Source organism: Sceloporus occidentalis, unplaced genomic scaffold (genome assembly GCF_023333645.1).
Source record: "Sceloporus occidentalis isolate IW3139 unplaced genomic scaffold, rSceOcc1.0.p SCAF_27, whole genome shotgun sequence".
NCBI classification, from domain to species: domain Eukaryota; kingdom Metazoa; phylum Chordata; class Lepidosauria; order Squamata; family Phrynosomatidae; genus Sceloporus; species Sceloporus occidentalis.
The window spans coordinates 9,802,099-9,824,655 of NW_028317007.1; the positions used below are offsets into that span (position 1 = coordinate 9,802,099).

A 22,557-nucleotide genomic window follows, 5' to 3' on the forward strand; every position below is an offset into this window, starting at 1 on the left:
CTGGTGATGTTCCCACAATGGCATCATCCAGAGCAGTTAGGAGTAATTGTCTGATAGCCGAGGAAGTGCCCCAGTCCATCTTGGTTATTGTGTGTGCTGAGCATTACACAGATAAATCTTGAGGGACAAAAAACCGAAGGATCCATCTGCTCATTTCTGCTACACTGCTCTGATGTAAGATTACGCTAATCTGGTTGCTTGTCAGGACAAGTTAGTGAAAGCAGGCGAATGGCTGAAATTTGGAGTAGACTAGTTTAGCAGTACATCATAAGCCGCTTCCAGTGCGTGCCATGTTGAGTATTGCAGAACAGCATGATGATAATAAGCTTCCTCAAGTTGTACGGTCAAAATACAACAGATTGTAAACACCGTTTTATAACTTAGCCTGATTTAAAAGACGGTCAGGGGATGAATAACACAAAGTATTTTTGTGCGTATATGTGAAGTTAAAAAAAAATCATAAAAATATCAAATGAATTGAAGCACACATCAAGACCAACATCTGCCGTGGCTGAGTAATAATAAAAGAAGGGGAATGTTTTGTAGTGGGTACTTAAAAACCAATTTGTATTCTCTGAATATTTTTCCCATGTGAAATATGTATGGCTACTGTATTTCTTTGTCCTCTGACTGCCAGTTTGCTACCCTGCAGGTGGAGCACCCCATCACTGAATGCATTACAGGGTTGGACCTGGTCCAGGAAATGGTCCGTGTTGCCAAGGGATACGCTCTACGGCACAAACAATCTGATATACCCATAAACGGCTGGGCTGTCGAATGCCGTGTCTACGCCGAGGTAAAAATCAGTTGGTTGGTGATGCACTTGTCACAGAGGTTGTTGGCTTTCATACTCTCCCGCCGCTTTGATACCCAGACCATATGACTGCCTCGACAAAGCTGCTTATCCTTATGTATTTTTCAGATGTTTAGCGATTTCCAGCTATTGTTATTACCATAGGATATGGCAAGCTTAGATCTACGATACAGATATTCTAGGTAGATAGACGCTGCTTGCGTGCTGGGCTACCACTCGGCCTGTTCTCAGTGGTGTTGCTTATTTGCTTTCTTCTCTTTAAATACACACACACACACACACATATATATATATACTAGGGGCAAGAAAAGCAAAATCTCTTTGTCCGTTCCCCCCACTCCTGTTTAATCCATTTTTCTAGCCTTAGTTTTATTGCACCTAAATTATGTACCTTCTTGTGGTAACATTGGATAGGTACTTCTGTGGTAGCCTGCTGTTTGTGACCAAAGTCATTGTGGTAGTTTTTGATTTAAAGAGGACGGAAGATTCTGTGAAAACAAGTTTTCTAAAACTGTGATTTCTGATTTTCTAATTCAGACTATCTGCATTTTACCCTTCTAGGATCCATTTAAATCATTTGGCTTGCCCTCCATCGGTCGTCTCTCTCAGTATCAAGAGCCACATAGTTTGCCTGGGGTATGTTATTTGAGTATTCTTTTTATTCAATATTTATCTGAATATGTAAATAAAAGTGATTTCCCCCTCCCCAACAAAAAAATATTCCCTAATGTCTTTAATTTACAAATGTGTATGTTTTGTTGACTAGCAAAATGCGGGATTATCACAGATGATTTTGTGTAATATGAAAGAGTAGATTGTTAAACAGTTTTCTGCTACTTGAAAAGAACAGAAAGGCCTCCCTTTTCAAGGTAATAAAAGCAGAATTGGTATAAGGGAGACACGCGGTTTGTAGAGAGTGACAGAGCTGTACCATCTGTGGGCACGATTGTTCAGACTGATTACTGCGTGGAGGAGACCAAGAATTCAAAATGTAAAGATGTTATTGGATATGTGATTTATTTCACTTCTTAAAATTGTTTTTCCCATATTCTTTCTAATGGGACCTGACCCTTTCTAGACTCGGAGACTCCATGCTGTGATCAAAGCCTGCGAGCAGAACAAAAAACTGCACAGACTTAACAGGCATTATGTCTCGCTAAATATTAGAAAAGAAAACATACATTAGTGGACGTACTTAACCATCACTTTCCAATGTGAAGCAAAGATTCATTGAATTAAAACGCTCATTAATTATTCAGGCTTTTTTCCTTTTTTTTTTTCTTTCTCTCCTCCGCAATTTTAATAGCTAACAAGATGTCAAACATTTTGCCCTTGCAAGTTTTTTGCAATTTGCAGTTTTCAAACGTGAGACCTGTTGAAAGTATAAGTGATAATGGACAAACTCTACCCCCTACGGTCATTGTCCCACCAAATCTTTCTTCAATTAAGGCTGCAGCAGGAGTTGCGTGTAATAACATTTGTGCTTGGGAACTATCCGTAGATGAGGGTAAAAAAAAAAATAAGAGAGAAAACAATTAAAATGCCTTAAATGTTCTGCTTACTGCTGTTATTTGCCTGTGTGAATATTGCATGTCAGCTAAATGCACTAAAGAACAGATAAAGTGATTGGGAGCAGGAGAGTGCACACTAAGCTTTGTCTATCATTATTGCCAGGAGCAATCAAATCGATGCCAGCAGGACAGTACAGTCGTTGACAGCTATAATTATGTATCTCCATGGTGATCACTTTTGGCCTGTCATGGAGGCTCGCTTTGTCCCCTCCCTTGCAAGCATTTAATCAGATTGGGCTGTCACTCGTCAGGTAGACATGGCGGGCTGGGAGTTGTGTGTTGTGGGAGAGGTGAATTGAAAATGAAGGGTGAGTGAGGCCCAAGAGCTTCGCATGGCCCGTTACAGCGGAGGAGCAGAAATTGCTACTTTTTTAATTATGCTAGCGGCTCGCGAGGACGTGGCCCGCGGTGCGAGTGGTCTGTGTCATGTTGCTTGATGACGGTTTATTAAAATCAGTGCAGATAGTCTTAGTCAGCAGCATCTTTTGTGTGTAATCATGGAAATAATTGCAAGTCGGTTAATTATGTTTTCATGGGGCTTCCTTTCTGGAATTAATTTTCAATTAGCTGTGGTTGTAATGATAGCGAGCGATACTTTAAAATGCACTTGTAATACATGTACGGCATGCTGCAGTTCTGCCTTGAATAATTAAGTGCATTGTGCTAGGGATTTATGCATGATATATATATATATATATATATATATATATATATATATATATATATATATATATATATATATATATATATATATATATATATATATATATATCTCTATCTTTTGGGAAGTATGAAAAGGCGCTTACAGGAACAAAGATTCCCAACAGAAGGACAGTCGAATAAAGTATTTTCTTGGTTTATCACATGATTCAGCAAGCAGGACAAAGCAAAAAGTCCAATATAAACAATAGAAGCCAGCTTCAAATGTGATACAATATAACAAGATGATTAAAAAAGTCACGTCATGATACAGAGAATAAAATACTGAAATTAACAAGGATGTCGATGGTGAAGCAGATAAGTGTGTTGACCAATAAGTTTAGGTAAAGTAACATCCTAGAATGCTTAACCCCTCCATATCCAAGGGTTTCGGACACATTTCAGCCCCATTTATTCAGCAACCATTTATGGTTTTACCAAAGGTGTTTTTTTTTATATTTCACCCCATCCTTTAATATAAAAAGCTTTTTAATAAATGGCAGAATAATAAATAGAAAAATGGAAAAAAAAAATCAGAATATTTTTAACACAACTAGCTCAGCTAAAGTAAGTAACCTAATAAACACCCTCACTATAAGCCTGGTATGGACATCGCTGTTATCTCCTACAAATAAGGCAATGTCAGTAAACATATATTATTGGTTATTCCTGGTTTAAAACTTCTAGCGTAAATTGTCAATATGCGTTATACTACCTTTATTGGTTCCCCAGAAATAATATTACAAAGGACTTTGTAGAACAAGGCATATAAATAAGATTATGGATTTCATGAACTTTGTATCTGGGGTACTGAATGTCTTCATTCATGCCAGATTTAGCCACGATTCAAAGGAATATTTGGATGTGCCTGTAATGCATAAAAATGTATACATGCTTATCAGTTATTACTAAAGTAAGTTTTTTAATATATTTAATCTCACTGTAGTAGAGCCTTTGACTTTATTATTTAAAAACCGTGACTGGATGCGTGGTCACCTGCAGATGTTAATTCACAGCTGTAAGCGTTCAATGTACATAAAGCTCGAGACATCAGTACATGTAGCAAATGTAGCCTACGAATACGTCTAGCAAATGTGTCCTTTATAGACACTGGTGGTGTCTGCTCCCCAGGGTAGCCTTTCAGGAATCTGGTTACATGCATAGTCGTATAGAAGTCAAACACAAATATTCTTAAGTATTTTCAAGTTACAAGTTTGTGAGTATATATAGTTAAGAAAATATAATGTACTCTGGTATACAGTGGTCTAAAGGGGAGAATATCTATGCAGAAATACCCAAGACAATAGTCCTAAAGTTAAAATACCATGAAATTGGTTGCCAGAAGGACTTTTTTATACTGTGGATTTATCACTGCTACCAAGAAATCATCTCACTTTGTTAGACCCACAATTTATTTATTTCTTTTTCTGTCTCTTACTACCCCTCTCTCTCTCTTTACTTTTTAAAAAAATATATATATAAAATGACATTTAATTTTCAAGTTACAGGCAATTGCTATTTGTGGTAGGCTCCCAGCTGATTGTCCTCCAGATGTTCTGACCGTGTTACTTAAAGATACCTTCTGCAGCAGCACACCCACTTTAGATATCCTGAAGTAAGACTAAAGGTGTGGGATTATGTTGATTTCTTGAAGTTATAAAATAAATCCAAGTTGAATATTGAGGGAATATTTAAAGTTTCTAGATGTTTGTTTAGTTGACCAAAGTACCCAACAAGCACAAAATGTCACAAAACAGTTGAGGTCGGCCCCTATGCAGAAATACCTGAGACAACGGTCCAAAGGTACAGGATCATACACTTGGTCACTAGACAAGGATACAACAAAAATTAGAACCATTTATGGGGAAAATCTGTTGTGCTTGTGTGTTCTATTACTGCCATCAGGGCTGCCATCAGACATTTAGGGCCCCTTGCAAAACAAATGGACTAGGTCCCCCCTCCACACCACCAGGAATTTTTGTCATTTTTTAGTGACGCAGTCAAACCGTTTGGGGCACTGCATGATCATCTGTTACAATGCATTACTTCGGTCTGTTAGTGAATATGAAGAAAGATTATGTTGGCTGCGTGCAACATCTGTGGCAGTTGGCTTAAAAGTTACGGAGACAAGGGGATTTTGTTGCTAAAGTGGGACTTTGGTGTTTTAACTTTCTGCATTATAAAGAGCCATCTCTAGGTATGTTCTGCAAGAAGGGCTGAGCAACCCCTGCATAATGCGTGGTTTAATTGGTGAGGTGACAAAAACCATCATCGATTTAAATTTGCTTTATACAAGGCCAGCCAACCAATTCTTGGAGCAGAAGCTCACTGGAATTGGCCCTTCATAATGTATAGTAAAGCCAGGGAGCTGAAGCTGCGATTCTCCTGCCAACTCCTCCTTTAGGTTATAAATCTGTATGAGTTGCAGAATACAGACAACTCTATTGCATTGCATTAATATTTATGGAATTCCTTTCTGTTTATATATAATCATCATTCACTGTTCACATGGTGTACTTGTATAATGTATGTAGACAAATATTAAATTCAATAGTAAATTACTTTTTAATACAGGCAACAGTATTTTAGTAGATTTTTTTTTTGCTGTCATTTTGGTAATAAAGCTGTCATCATACCCTCTGGTGGATACCATAGAGAAGGATTTCTGCTTCTGTCCCCTTGGTAAACGCTTAAATTAAAATATTAACGGATAACAGACGCTTCCGTGACCTTTATGTGTCTTGGTGCAGACGGTTGGGCTGCTGTTTTATGGGGGGAGATCTCTTCTCATAGGTAAAAGTGCCTGTGAGTTTCAAGGCTTTTCCACCCACCCCTCCTTCAATGCGCTGGATCTAATCCCCGCTGTTTTGGCAGCGTTGACTGAATTCCTGTGTCACAAGGATCAGTAGGACATGTCTATCTGTCTTGAGTGTTTTGATTAGCTTTTCAAATGTTTCAGATACCTAAGCTTGACAGCAGCTATTTAATAAATATTTATTCCCCAAGAACTGCTTATTTGAAAAAAAAATAAAAATCATAAGGGTAACCTTAATACCACACTGATGAAATCAAACTGAGAGAGAAAAACACAAATCAGCAATAACTAACAAACTTGTTTGCTCATTAACAGCAATCAAATCCTTAAATTCTTTTTATTTTTTGAAATTGTTCCCGTATTTCTTTTTCTCTTACTAGAGTTACTTGATACAAATATTTAATTTACTCGGTGTGTAAGCAGGGCCCAGGTTCTGAGGTAGTACTGGGGCATGAGGTAGTACTGGGGCATGAGGTAGTACTGGGGCATGAGGTAGTACTGGGGCATGAGGTAGTACTGGGGCATGAGGTAGTACCGGGGCATGAGGTAGTACCGGGGCATGAGGTAGTACCGGGGCATGAGGTAGTACCGGGGCATGAGGTAGTACCGGGGCATGAGGTAATACCGGGGCATGAGGTAGTACTGGGGCATGAGGTAGTACCGGGGCATGAGGTAGTACTGGGATATGGAGCTGGGCCGATGTGCATTCCGCCCTATTTATACCCCAGGCACTTGATGCCACCTCAAACAGGACTCCAGGTCTTTGACGTAGGATAGCTGTATTCAGGCTTGACTTGGGGGGTAATGAGTGGAGAGCCAAGCATTGGCCACAAGCCTCCTCGTCCACCTGTTATGATGCAGCCTACATTTTGAAGTATTAGACAATATTTCCCCTCAAATGTAGTCACCCATGCAGGGAGGTGTTGGAAAAAGCAACATTCTGTACAAGTCATCTGTACAAGTTTTTTGTTAGGTGCAAAATTGTGTGAATGAAAATGTGGGACATGGCCTTATCTGACGCTACAACTTTTGTAACAATGTGACAAGTACAGTGTACAAACGTACCCATTAAAATGAATGAGCGCTGCATCATTCTAATTTCTTGCAAACTGTGGTGCCTCTGTTTTGGCTTGTATTGTCTTTTGTTCCATAAACGTAATTGTTTTCCTTAAAACATAATTGTTTTCCCCCACAGATAGGAATATCCGGGATAAATTGTTTTCTAGTCTGTGGTCCAGATGGATACATTAATCTATATTTCTACCTATACGTTTTAACATATTTTTTTATTTATCCTTGCTGAAGGTGCGAGTTGACAGTGGCATTCAAGAAGGAAGTGACATCAGCATTTACTATGACCCCATGATATCAAAAGTGAGTTTTTTTGTTGTTTTTTTTTCTGTAGCTCTGAATTCAAGAAATTTAAAATCTATAAACTGGCGCAGTAGACTTTTCTCTCTGAGCACCGGTCAGTCACCTTGAAATAAAATCACTACAAAAGCAGAGAGAAAGAGTCCCTGATTATGTATGCCTTTTGATTTAAATAAAAAGCAGTAGGCGAGCCAGCCATTTGAGTCATAATTTCATTTTAAGCACAAAATCCTAAAACAGTTTTTTTCCCCCTCTGGACTTATTTTAATTTAACGAGGAATGATAATATATTCAATGATTGAAGGATATCAGACATTAAACTCTAAGTCTAGGGGGGGAAACTTTCTTTTACTATTCACCACGTAAAGACAGCATATCATGATGTTGGGCGCACCTAACTTGGCTTACATTTTTTACATTTAGATTGTTTTTTTGTTATGTTTTGAAGCATTGAGTTCGATCTGATCTTTATTTTCTTTTACATGCATGAAAAACTATAATTTTTTGAGTTTTTCAAACGTAAGCTGTATGTACATGTTTGAAAAATATTTGTTTCACACGGTTGTGTTGCTGACGTCTAGCATTATGTATGGGATTACGTGGTGTGTTCATGTATCATACATTTGGTTTCAGCTGGTAACACATGGCAGCAATAGAACCGAGGCCCTGAAGAGAATGGAGGATGCTCTAGACAACTACGTCATCCGAGGTAACTCATAAAAGCTTTACTGAAGAGCGTTGTCATCTATTAATTCACATGGTGATCATTAGCAGGTGAAATGGCATAAGACACAAAGTGCAAATGAATCAGAAATACTTGTGATAATTAAAAAGGAAGATATTTAAGTTGTTACTGAACTTGTTTAACCCACAGGGACGGCTGGTTGACCTGTGTTTGTAATAATTAGTTTGCTAATTTGAATAGGCATTTAATAGAAAAATAATTTTCAATATATTTTGCAACTGTTGCCAAACACATTTTAATGTATACACATCTATTATGTTTGTTGGGAAAGTTAATTTAAAATGTGGATTATGGAAAAAAAACACCTAAATCCTGTAATGAATATATGTATGTATGTGTACATTTTGGTTGTTTTTTTTCCCCAGTGTGCTTTTGCTCCTCTCCATGATCTCACACAAATCCTTTCTCTCTCTCCTCTTTTGCTTATTTATATTTGAAAAGATGTATATACCCTACATGGAAATAGTTGACCAGTCATATGAAAAAGTGAACATTACTGTATGTAGTATAAAATGTTCAAAACCTCACGCAAAGTTATTCACAGTAAAATATGTGAGGCACCTAGGCATATGTCTACGTCCTCTCTCGTAGCTCTGTTATCATACCGCAAGAGCTAGCCGTGCTACAGATCACATAACATGGACCGGTTGAACACTCTCTTCCTGGTTACAATAGCCTACGCAGTACAGCTACGAGTATACAGCCTGTGCCTGGTATGCCTAATGGATAATCCACTGCTAGATGATCATAGTAATGGTTTTACAAAAAGCTACACAGTTGTAAAGAATCTCTACATCTAGAGGCTCACATGTAGCCTGCTAAGTAATGTAGATACAGGAAGGTTATTGTCCAAGAAGAATGGTACAACTTCCGACTTAGGCTAACAGTAGGATTCAAATGCAATCTTTCCATGGGTTGTGAAGAAAAATAAAATACTCTGGCTATGTCTTTGATGCCCGTTAGTCTTAGACAGTATAACATTAAGAAATTGGATTCAGTTGCCATTTTTACATTGGAAATGCCTATATATGCAATTGTTCTGTGAGGTCACCAGTGTCCCACAACATACATTCTTACTTATTTTTTTAAAGCTGTTTAATATTTGATACATCATACTTTGTATAAAACTATATAAAGGAAATCTAGCTTTGTAGCCCCACATTGGCAGTTGCACTGGTTGCTATGTTGCCCCCCCCACCCATCTATACACAACCAGCTGCTGCCGACTGATACGTAACATGAGGCTTTTGATGTTGTTAAAAATAGAAAGGTTCCTAATTTTGTGTGTATTGAATAAATATCTTAATTATATTAGAAATAACTGTGATCCCTTACCCTTAGTATCTCTAGCCGTCCTTTTACAAATTGTTGCTATACTTAATAGAGGTACCAACACTTTAGATTTATTCCATGGAACTGGGGTTTCCCAAGGAATTGACCGGCGATATCACATGTGACTGTTTGTGCGTGCAATATTTGTCTTCCTCTATGAGGACTTCTCCACACTTTTATTCTACATCCTTATTTGGCCCTTTTACGTGCCGTCCAAATTGTCACTGTAGAACAGTCCAGGATTTGCATCTTACACAGGTGACAAATATTAACATAAGATGGTTCCTGTTAACAAACCAGTGCTCCGAGAAAACATAACCATTGTAATGTAAAAGAACATTAATTCCCATTTCTGGAGGGAAGCATTCAAGCACAAGAGACATTCCTGTACATGTACATTACTTTTATATGGATGTGTGCGATGACCTGGAATAACGCTGGGGCCTCTGCTGAGTAGTGATGAGCTGTCTCCGGCTTTGTACCCATAATACATTAGTGATGCCTTGAAATGGTGGACTGCATATGAAGTCGTAGATAAAAGGAATGTGTATTCGGTACACAGACTCCATTCTAGTGTAGCCACTGTGGCCCTTTAAAGGCTTTGCTATGTTTTACATTACAAGAAAATCAGTTGTCTTGACATGTTTTTGTGTTCTTCCTACGATGTGTCCAGTTATATTAAACTACTATCAAAAACAACACACGTTGAGTTAAATTTAACTATTCTCCGGAAGTTATATCTACAACATTGCTAACTCTTCATGAGTCATGACCGATTCATGTCCAGACTGTTGTACCCACCTACCATTCAATTCACTCATTGATGATGACTTAACAGAGTCATCCTTTGACACTGTAATCTTTAAGAATATTTAGAATGTCCTGTCACATTATATTGCCAAAGTCTAGTGAAGCACACAAACTTCTCAGAAAAAAAAAATTTGACTGTGATCTAGATCTTAATTATAAATGTGGTTTATATGAAAAGCAGAGATCAGGCACTGGGTGTGCTGGCCACCAAACTTACTTCAGATGCTATGTTTTGCAGTGGTGTATAAAAATTAAACGTTAAAATAGGCAGTACATATGTGTATTAGAGACCTACTGTATGCGTAGAAACCACTTAACTTATATTGTTAAGTTGCCACGGATCTTGGCTTCCGTGATATGACATCCTTTTTAAAAACTAATGTTTAAAGAATATAATAAATACATTAATTTAATTATGCAAATAATTGTGAAATTGACATTTTTGACTTGAAAGAGCTTGAGGATTAGAAGAAGCTCCAGCGTGTTTTCCTCTGAGAAGGACTAACTCACATTTTAGTAAATTCACCTTAAAGTGCCCCCCCCAAAAAAACTAACCTATAATTGATAAAAACAAATGGTTGACCATATATGTGATCATTTCTGGGCAGTTTCACATATTTTGAGGATGATCATTAAAGAATAGAGGAATGTCTCACCTTCAGGTTTATTTTACACGTCTTTCATTTATTTCTAATGATTTTTTTTTACCTGCAAGCTACGACTATATTTTGAAGCATCGGGTAGCCGAAAAGCAAATTGCACATTTTGACAGGCAGGAAGGAATAAAATCTCCTGCTAGTGAGCATTATTCTTTGAAAGTATTCTCCTTCATAGTCATATCCTACAAAAACAAACTGTTGAAGGGCATTGTATTTTTTTTTTATTTTTTTTTTGCTTACCGTGTTGTCAGTCATTCCCTAAACAAGATGCTCCCCCATAAGCACGGTCACACTAGGTGTGCTGCTTGATTTACTTTTAACAAATGTCTCCACTCGCTCTACATCTTAACCTAGGGTTGGTCCACAGCAGGCGTAAGGAGAGCTTGGAGGTGAATGGAACAGGCAGCACGTCGTGAGAACTCTGAGCAGTTTACCGTGCAAGAAAATGGGCCAACTGTGAAGAGTTGGAAACCTGGCAGAAAACTCTTGAATTTTTTTCATCAGCGCATTATGCTGCCTGTAGCACTGCTCCATTCTTGAACCTGCAAATATTTGTTTAAATGGTCATGCCACCGTCCAAGCGAAAGGCCTTCTTTTCCTTTTATGTACTAAGGGACTAACTAGTTACAATTTAAGCAGAAGTGGTAATAGTTAATACAGTAAAGGGGCTTTCTGTACCATTTTCTGTATATGACAAGTCTATTTGACATTGTAGTTAACCTTATATCGTCTTTATTGACAATAAGCAAGTATGTAAGGATTTCAGTGTAATTGTAGAACTAGAAAGAGTTCTGTAAATCCATGTTCCACTATGATTAACTTGCTGAGAGTTTTAAGTGTGTTAAGTGAAGCTAAAATAACTCATTGTCAGAAATATGTAGGCTATAGTCTTTAATTCTAATATTTGTTTTGCATCTTCTAAAAGCACGTAAGTAGATGATCACTTATACCTTGACTGAGTCTGGTATTGAAAATCTACCTGTTGAGATTTGTCGCTAAAAAGAAGGTTAACCATGTGCATGTGTTGAAACTCAGGTTGACTATGCCAGAAGCCCGGATCAGCCTCCACAGGATGGCCCATGTGCCTGCATTGTTTCCATGAGTTCAATATATGTCAGTTTTCCCTTTTAGGACTTTAGGAATGTTATTGCTTCTTTTGAAAATTCATCCTACATTAAATCCTGAACTATCAGTGATGTGCCGGTTATTTACACAGCTACATCATCTTTATTAATGAATAAAGCCCAGCGCCATATACCAGAATACTGTACGATTGAAGTTGGTACAAAAGAAAGATAGTTCTGATATATATATATATACTGTTCATTTATCCAACACATAGTTGATTTTTATTCAAAACCTTATTTTAGTTGGTTTCTTTTTATCAGTACTGTTGGAATTGGAGTTTTTTTTTTTCTCCCAACCAACTGTATTTTTGTTTCTCTCTGTTGGTGTTACAAATAATAACATGGCTTTCTGCCAGAGATAGTTCCGTACCCCAATCCGTTTTTTGTTTTTCTCAAAGACAGAATGAATACCGAGCACACGACTGGCCAGTGTAAGTCGGTACACTGGTTTAAAATGTAAAGCATATTGTGAAACGCAGGTTACTGAGGAATCAATCACTCTGCAGCTGATGCGCGGCTGTTTGAAGCCTTCTTTAACTGTGAAACCGTCAGGCTTCATCTTAGATGTATGCAACCCCAAAGCAATCTGTAGTCAGGGCATGCAGCATCTCTGATTACTTTAGCAGTGGTTACTGCCTCTTCCAAGGATACCTGTTGTGTGAGACTCTACTATGGTTTGTAGTTATGTTGGCTTTCATCACCAATAAATATAGTTAGGTCTGCTCTAATAGCGTAATGTTTATCCTTCTATGCATATTTATATTAAGACTGATGCATTTAGGATTTATATATATATATATATATATATATATATATATATATATATATATATATATATATATATATATATATATAAAATTTCCTGTCATTGATTTAAGATTTTGTTTTGTAAAACAAAATGGCCCAAATACTGGGGTTTACCCCCATACAACTTACACTGATGGTGCCTGGTCAATTTATTTGAGCCAGCGTGTTAGAATTCTGATCTTTTCATGAATAAGGTATTGCTCGTTGGCCTCTGTTTGATCCTGCGTGTGTGGTGGTAATGTCTGACTGGTGTTTGGGAAGCAGCAGGTTGCCTGACGAAGCTGTTCTAGATTCCTAATTTCTGTACTCAAGCAGTTATTCACACACACAGATGGAGACCTTCTCAGCCCTCACAAAGGTCATAGTCTGGTTTAACGCTAAGAGCCTCTGTTTACTTTGAATGCTACAGTATTAATTTTATAACTAAATACTGAGATAATGAACGGTACATATGTACAATGACATTGCCTTGGATCAGCACATTCACTTCAAATAGGTTGCAAACTCTCAAGGCTACATAAGACCTTTCCAAGATAACAAAATGTTGTCACATATGGCCATATTATGCTTAGTACTCCAATATAGGTAGGTCCTAACAGTAAATGTTGTGGCTTGTATGAAGCTAAATCTCTTTAAATATATTACTTACTATGGGCCAAAAGGCCTTCCTATTTTACATATACATAGACACGTATACAAAGTGAGAGTGTGAATGAGGGCACCAGACAACAAATTTTGTTCCTGAATTAAAAATGCCCCCGAGTCTTTGGCCGAACCGTATGGGCGGGGAGCGTAATTAATTGCCTGAAAAACGAGTGGGTCAAAAACGAACTGTCTGGTTTTTGGGCCATATATGTAGTGTGTTCTTTTATCCGTGTTCTCCTAAAGAGTCAGTTTGATTTAGGATGGCCTCCCATGCTTAAAAATATGTTGTAAAGCATAATGTACCTCCATTAAATTCAAAAATATACTTTATTTTCTTTTTTATAGATTGTATGAAAATTAAGTAATATTTTCAATGAAAGATAAAATGTTCCATGATGTCCTTATAAAATTTATAGTAGGGAAACATCAATGGCTTTTTTTCCCCCATTGGGAAAATAAGAAGATAATTACAATTGACATAATTGAGTAAATGTAAAGTAGTGTGTTGTATCATCTTACCGATTTAAAGACTCTGTATATGCTGTGTGTCCATGGCGGCTGATGGATTTAGAATACTGATTTGCACATATAGATCTTCCTTGCTGTTAAGTTCCACAAACAATCAATTTTTATTTTTTTTAAGTTTTCAGTGGTGAAAGCGAATCCGTTTTTCTTTAGCACAAGGTTTGGAATGAATTAAGATATTCCTTGCAGCTTTTGATTTCAAGCCTTTTGGGGCAATCAGTTCAGACACTGAGTTCTCTGTCATCTGTCATCAACTATCATCTCACCGGGATTCTGAGAACGGTCTACAGAACAAAAACATAAGATTGTGTAGTTTCTTGTATTTTTTTGGTTTTTTTTACACAATCAAATGGGAGAATACTAAGGGGTTTGTCTTTTGTGGTTTAATTATACACTACATAAATAGTCTAGGCGTTATTATGTTTACCCTGTGCTTTATTTGACTGCATGAATGCAATCACCTAAAATTAAATGGAATATCTCATTTTTTTTGTTTAATTTTGTGGTGTTTTGCTCAGTAGAAACAATTGGTGATTTTCAATATTTTGAATAAGAAACAAATCTATTCTATGGAATATATTTTAGTGTTTTTTTGCCACTTTTAGAATAAATTTAGAATTTTTGTTTCACTGGGTGACTTTTTTCTTTTTTTAAAATATAGATGCCCAAGATAGATCAATTATATGGGTTACCTGAATTTTCTGTTAAAATCTACCTTCCTATCTTTGGATGGTGGGACACAGTACAGATTGTGAATAATGTAGGGCTTTGGTTTAGATGTCGGTGTACAAGGAGGATTAGTCATGTCAGCTTATCGAGTCCTGTATTGCTTTAGAGACTTATTGGAGTAAAGAGGTTAACTGGGGCAGTGTTTAGTCTCTAGCAGGTTCAGTCATTACCATAAAGGTATTAGCAGAAAACAAAGTTTCTATAAAAGGGGCTGCCTTCAGAATCCAGTGCCTGTTTCTCAGTACAATATTACGTACGAGATGCTGGTCCAAAACAGGGCTGAAAATCCGAGGATATATTGCGCGTTGTTGTGAGTTTACTCAACTTAATTTTGATTAGAACTGAGCTCGCAGAGCAGGAATGAGTTTCCTGTGAAATGTTCATCTCTTGAAAAATCTTTTTGCTTGTATAGGATTCTCAGATAAATGACCACAGAGGGTCCCTCTGCAAGTGGGGTCAAAGTGCTTCTTTATTTTACTAAGTATCCAGAGAATTTTAATCTCAAGGTAAATCTTAGGCCAATTTGGCTATTGATAAATACACTTAATATGTATCTTGACCATAATCTGGAAAATACACACCGGAATTAATGTCTTAACGTGCACTGCAAACTCACACTAAATATCCAATGAAACCCTATGTTATATTGGTAACACTGCTGCTAATACGACTCTACTCAACTCTACGCAACTTTACTCTGTAGCGTTTGTAAACACATGTCAAAGTGCTAATTTCAATCTTTAAAATTGCTGTGTTAAGAGAAGTGCACAGTTCATTCGCTGTTTGAAAATTCTGGAACATTTTCAATGTAAATCACAGAAGTAAAGATAATTTTTTTCCCCCCAGGCATTACCGATCTGATTGTATCCCATCTTTTTATATTTTTCAGGTGTAACTCACAATATTCCTTTATTACGGGAAGTGATCACTCACCCGCTCTTCGTCAAAGGAAATATAACAACAAAATTTCTTCCTGAAGTATATCCTGACGGATTTAAAGGTGCGTGAATGAATACTGCATGTTTGTGCGTGTGCATGTAGAAGGACGTAACATCCACATTGTTATAGCATACATAATAAAGTACATAATTACACTTTAATAAAGTACTTTCATAATTCCCCGTGTGTGTGTGTGTTAGAATGTACGAGACCTTTAGCATAGCATCATAAATCAGCAAAGGTGTTTATAGTCCTGTTAAAGAAAAGGTGCAGTATGTACCACTTGAAAAGAGGAATATTTAGTGTTACAGAGTCATGATAGAATAGACTTATCACATGAAATGAGCACACAGCAGGCTGACAATGCTCCTAGTATATGCATACACAAGAAAGTAAAAACTACATATACATCAAAGGCTACGTGGCACTGCAGGTGACCGAGTTAAGTCTCACAAACAGGGAAAAAAGTACACCAAAGCAGCATTAGGGAAACCAGGCAAATAGACCTCATAATGAAAAAATATATACATAAAAAGCCAAAACCAGATGCATGTTGATCAATACAAGAAGCCATGGCCAAATGTGAAATCGGTATGTACACAAGATATAAACCGCAGGGGTTCTAATGTTCTATAGCAGTGCTGACAAGTCAAAGCATGCATCCGTCATACTACCAGAGAGAAGAAGGTGGGGGATGGCCCAAATCAGAGCTTATCATAAAACCCGTAATAAGTATAGTTCATAAAGCACATTTTATAGCCATATAAAAAGTCAAATAAAAAGTACAGTTTCTGAGTCATTGATTCCCAAATATACAGTATCCAGAAACCAGCTGTTAGAACAGACCACAGAACAAAAGCTTTATTGTACGTAAAACTAGTTTATTTTGAAATCTGACCGCTCTGACTGCAATTTTTATTTCAATATATAGGGGCTGTGCTTATAATTGTACAATGGCACTGATAGCATTATGCCATGTTCAGATAAGGCAGTTTGGTGCAAATATTGGAGATGTATGTCATGCATGGAAACAAATTGGTAGATTGGTATTCCTTTAAAGGGGAACTCCCACCAAATTGTGTTATTAGTATCGGATAAAAAAAATCCCAGCACAATCTTTTTGAAATTATATTTTTAAACAGTGACTAATGAAAATCTTTTTGCGGAGCAGACTCCGTTAGCATTGCCATCATCAGCTCAGTGTAGTGTTATTGTAGGGAAGATCACCCACAATACAACAATGGCAGCCTTTAGATGGAACCTTTAAAGGAAAGTGTTTATTGTTGTTAATTTTACCAACAAAGCCTATGCTGCTTTTGTTGGTTTGTGACATTATCGTTAAGATCTTTCTCATGTAGCATTTTATATAGCAGACTGTGATACAAAAATAACTTGATTAACATCATCATAATCATAAGAGCCAAGCAATAAAAAAACAATAATACCATTTCATTAGTTAAAAATGTTCCACTGATTTTATAAAATAGCTGGACTTCACGCACTTCACAGCTCAATTTTGTAATTGGCGTTTTTATTAAAGCTTAGATGTAGAAAAAAATATATATTTATTTGTGTAAACATACTGTTCAAAAGTTCCAGGGGCCACCTGTGTTAAAAAAGAGCAATACATTATTGGAATCTTGGTGCCAGCTGACCATGCAGAAACTCAGCAGTGAGTTATTAAATAATCCCCGATTATACTTGAATTAGGTCATTTTCTCACTTTTTTTCCTTTCAAAGGGTTACCACGTGTAATTTTTCAGCACAGGGAAAGGGAGCTTTTGATTAGGGTGAAGTTTCCTAATATTAATTTCAAGGGATATGTCAGGAAGTAGAGGTCGCCTATTTCTGCATTCCATTCTCGACCTACCGGAGCAGCTACAACCTGACCCAAGCCTGTTCCTGTTTTATATACTGTAAAAGATGCCAATCAGGCGCCAGATCATTAAGCAGAAACAGCAGCAGAGCCTTTTCATTTTTGTGTAGAAGATAATCTCAGTAAAGTTTTTGTGTTTGAGGCGTTTAAACGTTAATGTACACACGTCACACAATTAATCAGTTTTTGCAATACAGTTAAGTGAAATAGATATGTAAAAAAAAAAATATATATATATCTTTGTGTGCATGTCATCATATGCACACATATATATTTATATGGACACATTTCTCTGTAGCCCTGTAGACTTCTGTAGTAATTGATATAACCTTAGTCACAGTAGCAATTATACTATTTATTCCAGAAAAAGATGTTGACAATTCAGCTGTGTGGAATATAGCTCCAGCTTTGGCACCGGACAGGATAGTTTCCTGAACAAGCTTCTGTTTGTGGATGATTGATCCTTTGATGGGTTAAAAGTTGACAGCTTTGCCTAGTAGAGAGAGCCTTAATGTTTTGAAGAAAACCCATTACTTTATACGCACAAAAACGTCCCCTACCACAAATACATGTCACATTAATAAGTGTGTCTGGATGTTTGATGTTGTTGATTGTGTGAATGTTTTTGAATGGCGGATGGGTAACGTAAACTTATACCTCACCCTGTAAGTGTGTGTTGTTTGGATTGGCATCCAGAAGTGTAATTTAAGGCTTCTAATTAATTTTTAAGAAACAAAATGTGAAGTGATTTCATAATGTTAAGCCATCACATCAATTTTCTTTTTCAACAGGTCACATATTGTCATCTAAAGAGAAAAATGAGCTTCTCGCTACAGCGACATGTTTGTATGTCGCTTTACAGACAAGATCTCATAGGTTTCTGAATAATACAAGGTATGCTTATTTAAAAAGGAGACACAGAAATATGGGTAAATGTGATTTTAATACAAGGGAGTCTGGTACATATAGCTTTAAACTAGATTAATAGTCGGTAATTAAATAAATGTCTCTGTTCTGTCTGTAGACAAGGTCACGTGCTTCCATATTGCACACAGGGCTTCTGATTGCCACATTAAACTATCCTGTATTAATTGCAGATGGTGTTTGGGGCTGCCTTTTCCTACAGGAATGTATAGAGGGATCTATGGTTTTAGACATCTCAGTGCCCACAAAGCTGTGTGTTAATCCTTGGGAGCCTCTAAAGCCAGCCAATTGAATGTTGGATGATTGAGTAAAATACATAATCTGCATTCAGCATGGTTAAAACCTGCATGTTTGTCAAAATCACTGCTTCTAAACCACTGTAATCAGCAGCGTGCATGGTTTCCAATGTGTATGAGGCATATGTACAATTGGTACGTAAGCGGTCTCATGGCAACCTAATAACGGTGCTGCAAAGATGTTTAGGTCATACATCCTTGAGAAGTGTGGAAACCAAGTCATCACGAGGAGACTGTGCATAATATTAGAAATCTTTGCATGTAGATAGACTCCCATTGATATTTGACTTGACTTTTGGCCTGAAGCATCTCACGTGGGGCATCCTGGGTGCTGTGGGTTAGCCCTGATTTCAGTCCTCTTTGAAATTGAACTTGAAACAGTTGTGAGTTGCCCTCTGAATGGTGGTTGTCTACTACTTTTAATAGTATGTAGTATCTTTGTATTTTTTTCTGTGTCACACAATGCACACTCCGGTTGAATAATGTTACATTTGCAGAGTTTAAAGTTCATGTAAAATGCTCCACGCTAGATACCTAGCTGGCGACATGCTAACACCAGATACTAACACACACTCACTAATACCATATGCTCATGCACACACACATACATATACACATTCACTTTAACACAAAAGTATCTGCTCCCTTCCTGATCGTTGCTATTTTTTTGTTTGTCACATGTAATATTTCAGACAATCCAACTAATTTCTACGTAAAATAAAGAAAATATGAGTAAACGCAAAATACAGCTTTTAAATGATGATTTACGCTTTACCTTCAGTAACTGAAATAAATACCTATGTCACCCATGTGAAAAATGAATTGCCCTCAGAACCTAGTAACTGGTTGTGCCACCCTTGGAGTAAATAAATCCAATCAAATGTTTGCAATAACTGCTAATGTGCCTTTTACATGGCTGTGGAGGAATTTTGGCCCTCACTTCTTGGATGACATGCACCCACCCCGCTCGCTAGAGAGTAGCCCTGTATCACAATAATGAATAAAAACAGACACAATTCCTCTTTAAGGGTTCATGTAAGAATTGTTTTAGATCTTATATGGAGTTTTTGAGTCTTGGGATGAAACGTAGATTTATGTTCTTTCATGTACTTCGGTTAGTAATCTGCATTCTTCAGTTGTACAACTGAATAAAAATATATAAAGTGCAGTTGGATATATAAATATATATATAGATATGTAAATAGCATGTGAGCAATGAGTGGTGGTGTTGGGGGCTCTTTAGCAACAGGGGCCTCGTTAATTCACCTCTGCCTCAAGCTCCCAACAGTAGGAAGCTTTTGTTGTAAGTACACCTGGTGCAGATACATATGTAAATATTGCATGTATGTAATATGTACTGTATTACATATTACCCCTTGCACATGTGTAGTAACATTCTTGTTTAAGTCAATGGGAGCAGCAACAGCCGCCAATCGTATGTATAGTCTCTGAATGATTAGCTAGCATACATGTGATTAGCTGCTGCTACCTCCGGTAATTTCAAGGGGGGTAACCTCCCTTTAATTCAACACCGTTTATTGACATGGCATAATACAATAAGGCAATATCAAGGTCAGAACAATCAAGTATGACGAGTGTTACAGAGCAAGTCAGGAGCAGCCGGAGAAGTACAAACTACTACGGGGAAGGACCCATAGTAGAAACCAGGTATGGCAAAAACAATCATAGCGAGGACCGATCAGGTCCATCAGTAACATGGGAGCAAGTGTGGCAATAATCCGACAAATCGCGTTGTGTCATACAATAGTAGTACATGGAATGAAACGACTGACGTATCTGACAATAGTATCGTCAATAAACAAAAAAACAAAAACAAACAAGAAAACAAGAAATAAAACCATAAAAATGAACAAAAATGTGCTCCAAGGGTAATGCATTGAACCACACATGACAAATGAGCCACCGGAAATACACAGGGACTGGAAGTTAGAATAATCAGGGTCCCCAAGGCAGTCAAAGTCTCCTCACCAACAGAACAGGAGCAGGACGTGGCCATCACGGGAGATACAAATCAAGCAGTCGGGGAGAGGAGACAAAAGTGGCCCACGGTAGCCACTTGAGACCGTTGGTATATTCACGACCATGGGCAGATGCCACCAGATCTTCCATCTGGGAGATAATATTGACACGGGTAACCCACGCTGAAACCGGGGGTGGACCCGGTATTTTCCAGAAACGGGGTATGATGGCTTTGGCTGCATGGATCAAGTGAATGGCCAATGATTTCTTATAAGAGGCAAACGACGCCTGAGTGTGGTGCAGTAATAAACCCTGAGGCGAGAATTCGAAATCTGGGTCAATAATGTCACGAATAACTTTAACCACAGCAAGCCAGAACGGGCGAATGTGAGCGCAGTCCCACCAGATATGCCTATAGGTGCCAACCTCAGTCCCACACCTCCAACAAAGGGGCGAGACCTGAGGAAGAAAACGATGTAATTCGGCCGGGACTCTATACCAACGGGTCAATAATTTGTAGTTGCATTCCTGTACCCAACTAGAGTTCACCCCCTTGTGGGTGAACAGGAGTATCTTGTCCCAGTCAGCGTCGGTCATAGGAGTCTGCAGGTCCCTTTCCCACAGACTGAAGTAAAAGGGCTTAGTAGTCCCATACACCTCCTGAAGCATAGCATAGAGTGTGGATAATAAGTGAGCAGGCTCAGTACCTGCTAAGCATAACTGTTCGAACCCTGACAGCGGTCTGGTGAGTTGAGTGTTAGGTAACAAGGAAGAGACATAATGTTTGATCCCGTGATATGTAAAAGTCATGTGGAAGGACGGCGTAACCGGGTGTAGAAGGTCTCTAAGAGACCGGAGTGCGCCCACCTGGAGTATGTGAGGGTAACCTCCCTTTAACTGTGGAATAGTTTAGCAGCCCAATGCTCCTTATCTCTCGCTACTTCAAGGAGTTTATTATTAGTTGGAAAACAAAAAAATAGAAACTATTCCCCCAAAAATTTATGAAAGGTGGAATTTTAAAATCAATAAGAAGTGCAAATAAACTATTTAAATGTTTTGTAACATATACTGCTTCAGCATTATATTGTATAATTATCTTGTCCTCCTTATGGACGATGGCCATAATGACTTAATAAAGGCTTTTAGGAGGGAACATGTGTCTGCAAGGACGTCACACCGTTAACACATTACTTCTGAAGGCGGCATATCAGCCAAATAAGCTGATTCCAGGGCGCAAAAGTTAGTGTGGCAGTCTCAGTACCTGAAAGGCCCGTCTCTAGTTTTCTAACTAAGTGTATTTTGTTTGGAGAATTAACCTGCATATACATTTTTAGTCTTTTTATTCGCTTCCGCAAATATATGGTGTGTAAGGAAAGTACAGTAATAACAAATCAAGATTGAAAAAAAATAAGACTATGGAGCACAGGCATCATATAAGTAACAATCTATTGAACAGTTCAGCAGTTTGAGTTACATTGTTATAACTCTGACAGTAAAAGATAAAGTATTTCACATACGGAACATCAAAACGAGACAGTGTATGTTACACATTATATATAAAAACAATTCCAGTCAAAACATCTAATGAAGTAACCAATGTAACTATGGAAAGAGAAATAATTTGATAAAAAGAATACAGGTGCATAACTAGAAACCACAGGGCTCCCACAAAGCAACGTGCCCCACAGTGCCATCTTTGCCCGCAAGCAGCTAATCAGTGCCATCCTAACACCAAAACAGCATGCCTGTGCCATCATTGCCTCTTAAAAGAAAGACAAACTTGTTATCTTCCGTTTTGGATGTTCAGAGTCCAGGCTTCAGAAGTAGTAGCGTTACCACGAAGAGACCCCGTATTAGTCCTCTGTTCCACTCCGTGATTCTAACTCCTCCTCC

The 22,557-nt window shown here is 37.7% G+C and overlaps 1 protein-coding gene across 1 annotated transcript in view; it reads left to right on the forward strand.

The window, feature by feature from the left end:
- LOC149299919 (propionyl-CoA carboxylase alpha chain, mitochondrial-like) overlaps window positions 1-22,557 on the forward strand; it is a 166,654-nt gene that overhangs the window by 72,012 nt on the left and 72,085 nt on the right. The window contains exons 13-18 of the mRNA XM_089485827.1: window positions 653-796; window positions 1,376-1,450; window positions 7,205-7,273; window positions 7,904-7,979; window positions 15,539-15,649; window positions 18,256-18,358. Of these exons, the coding sequence (XP_089341953.1) occupies window positions 653-796; window positions 1,376-1,450; window positions 7,205-7,273; window positions 7,904-7,979; window positions 15,539-15,649; window positions 18,256-18,358 (578 nt within the window). The remainder of the gene's footprint in view (window positions 1-652; window positions 797-1,375; window positions 1,451-7,204; window positions 7,274-7,903; window positions 7,980-15,538; window positions 15,650-18,255; window positions 18,359-22,557) is intronic.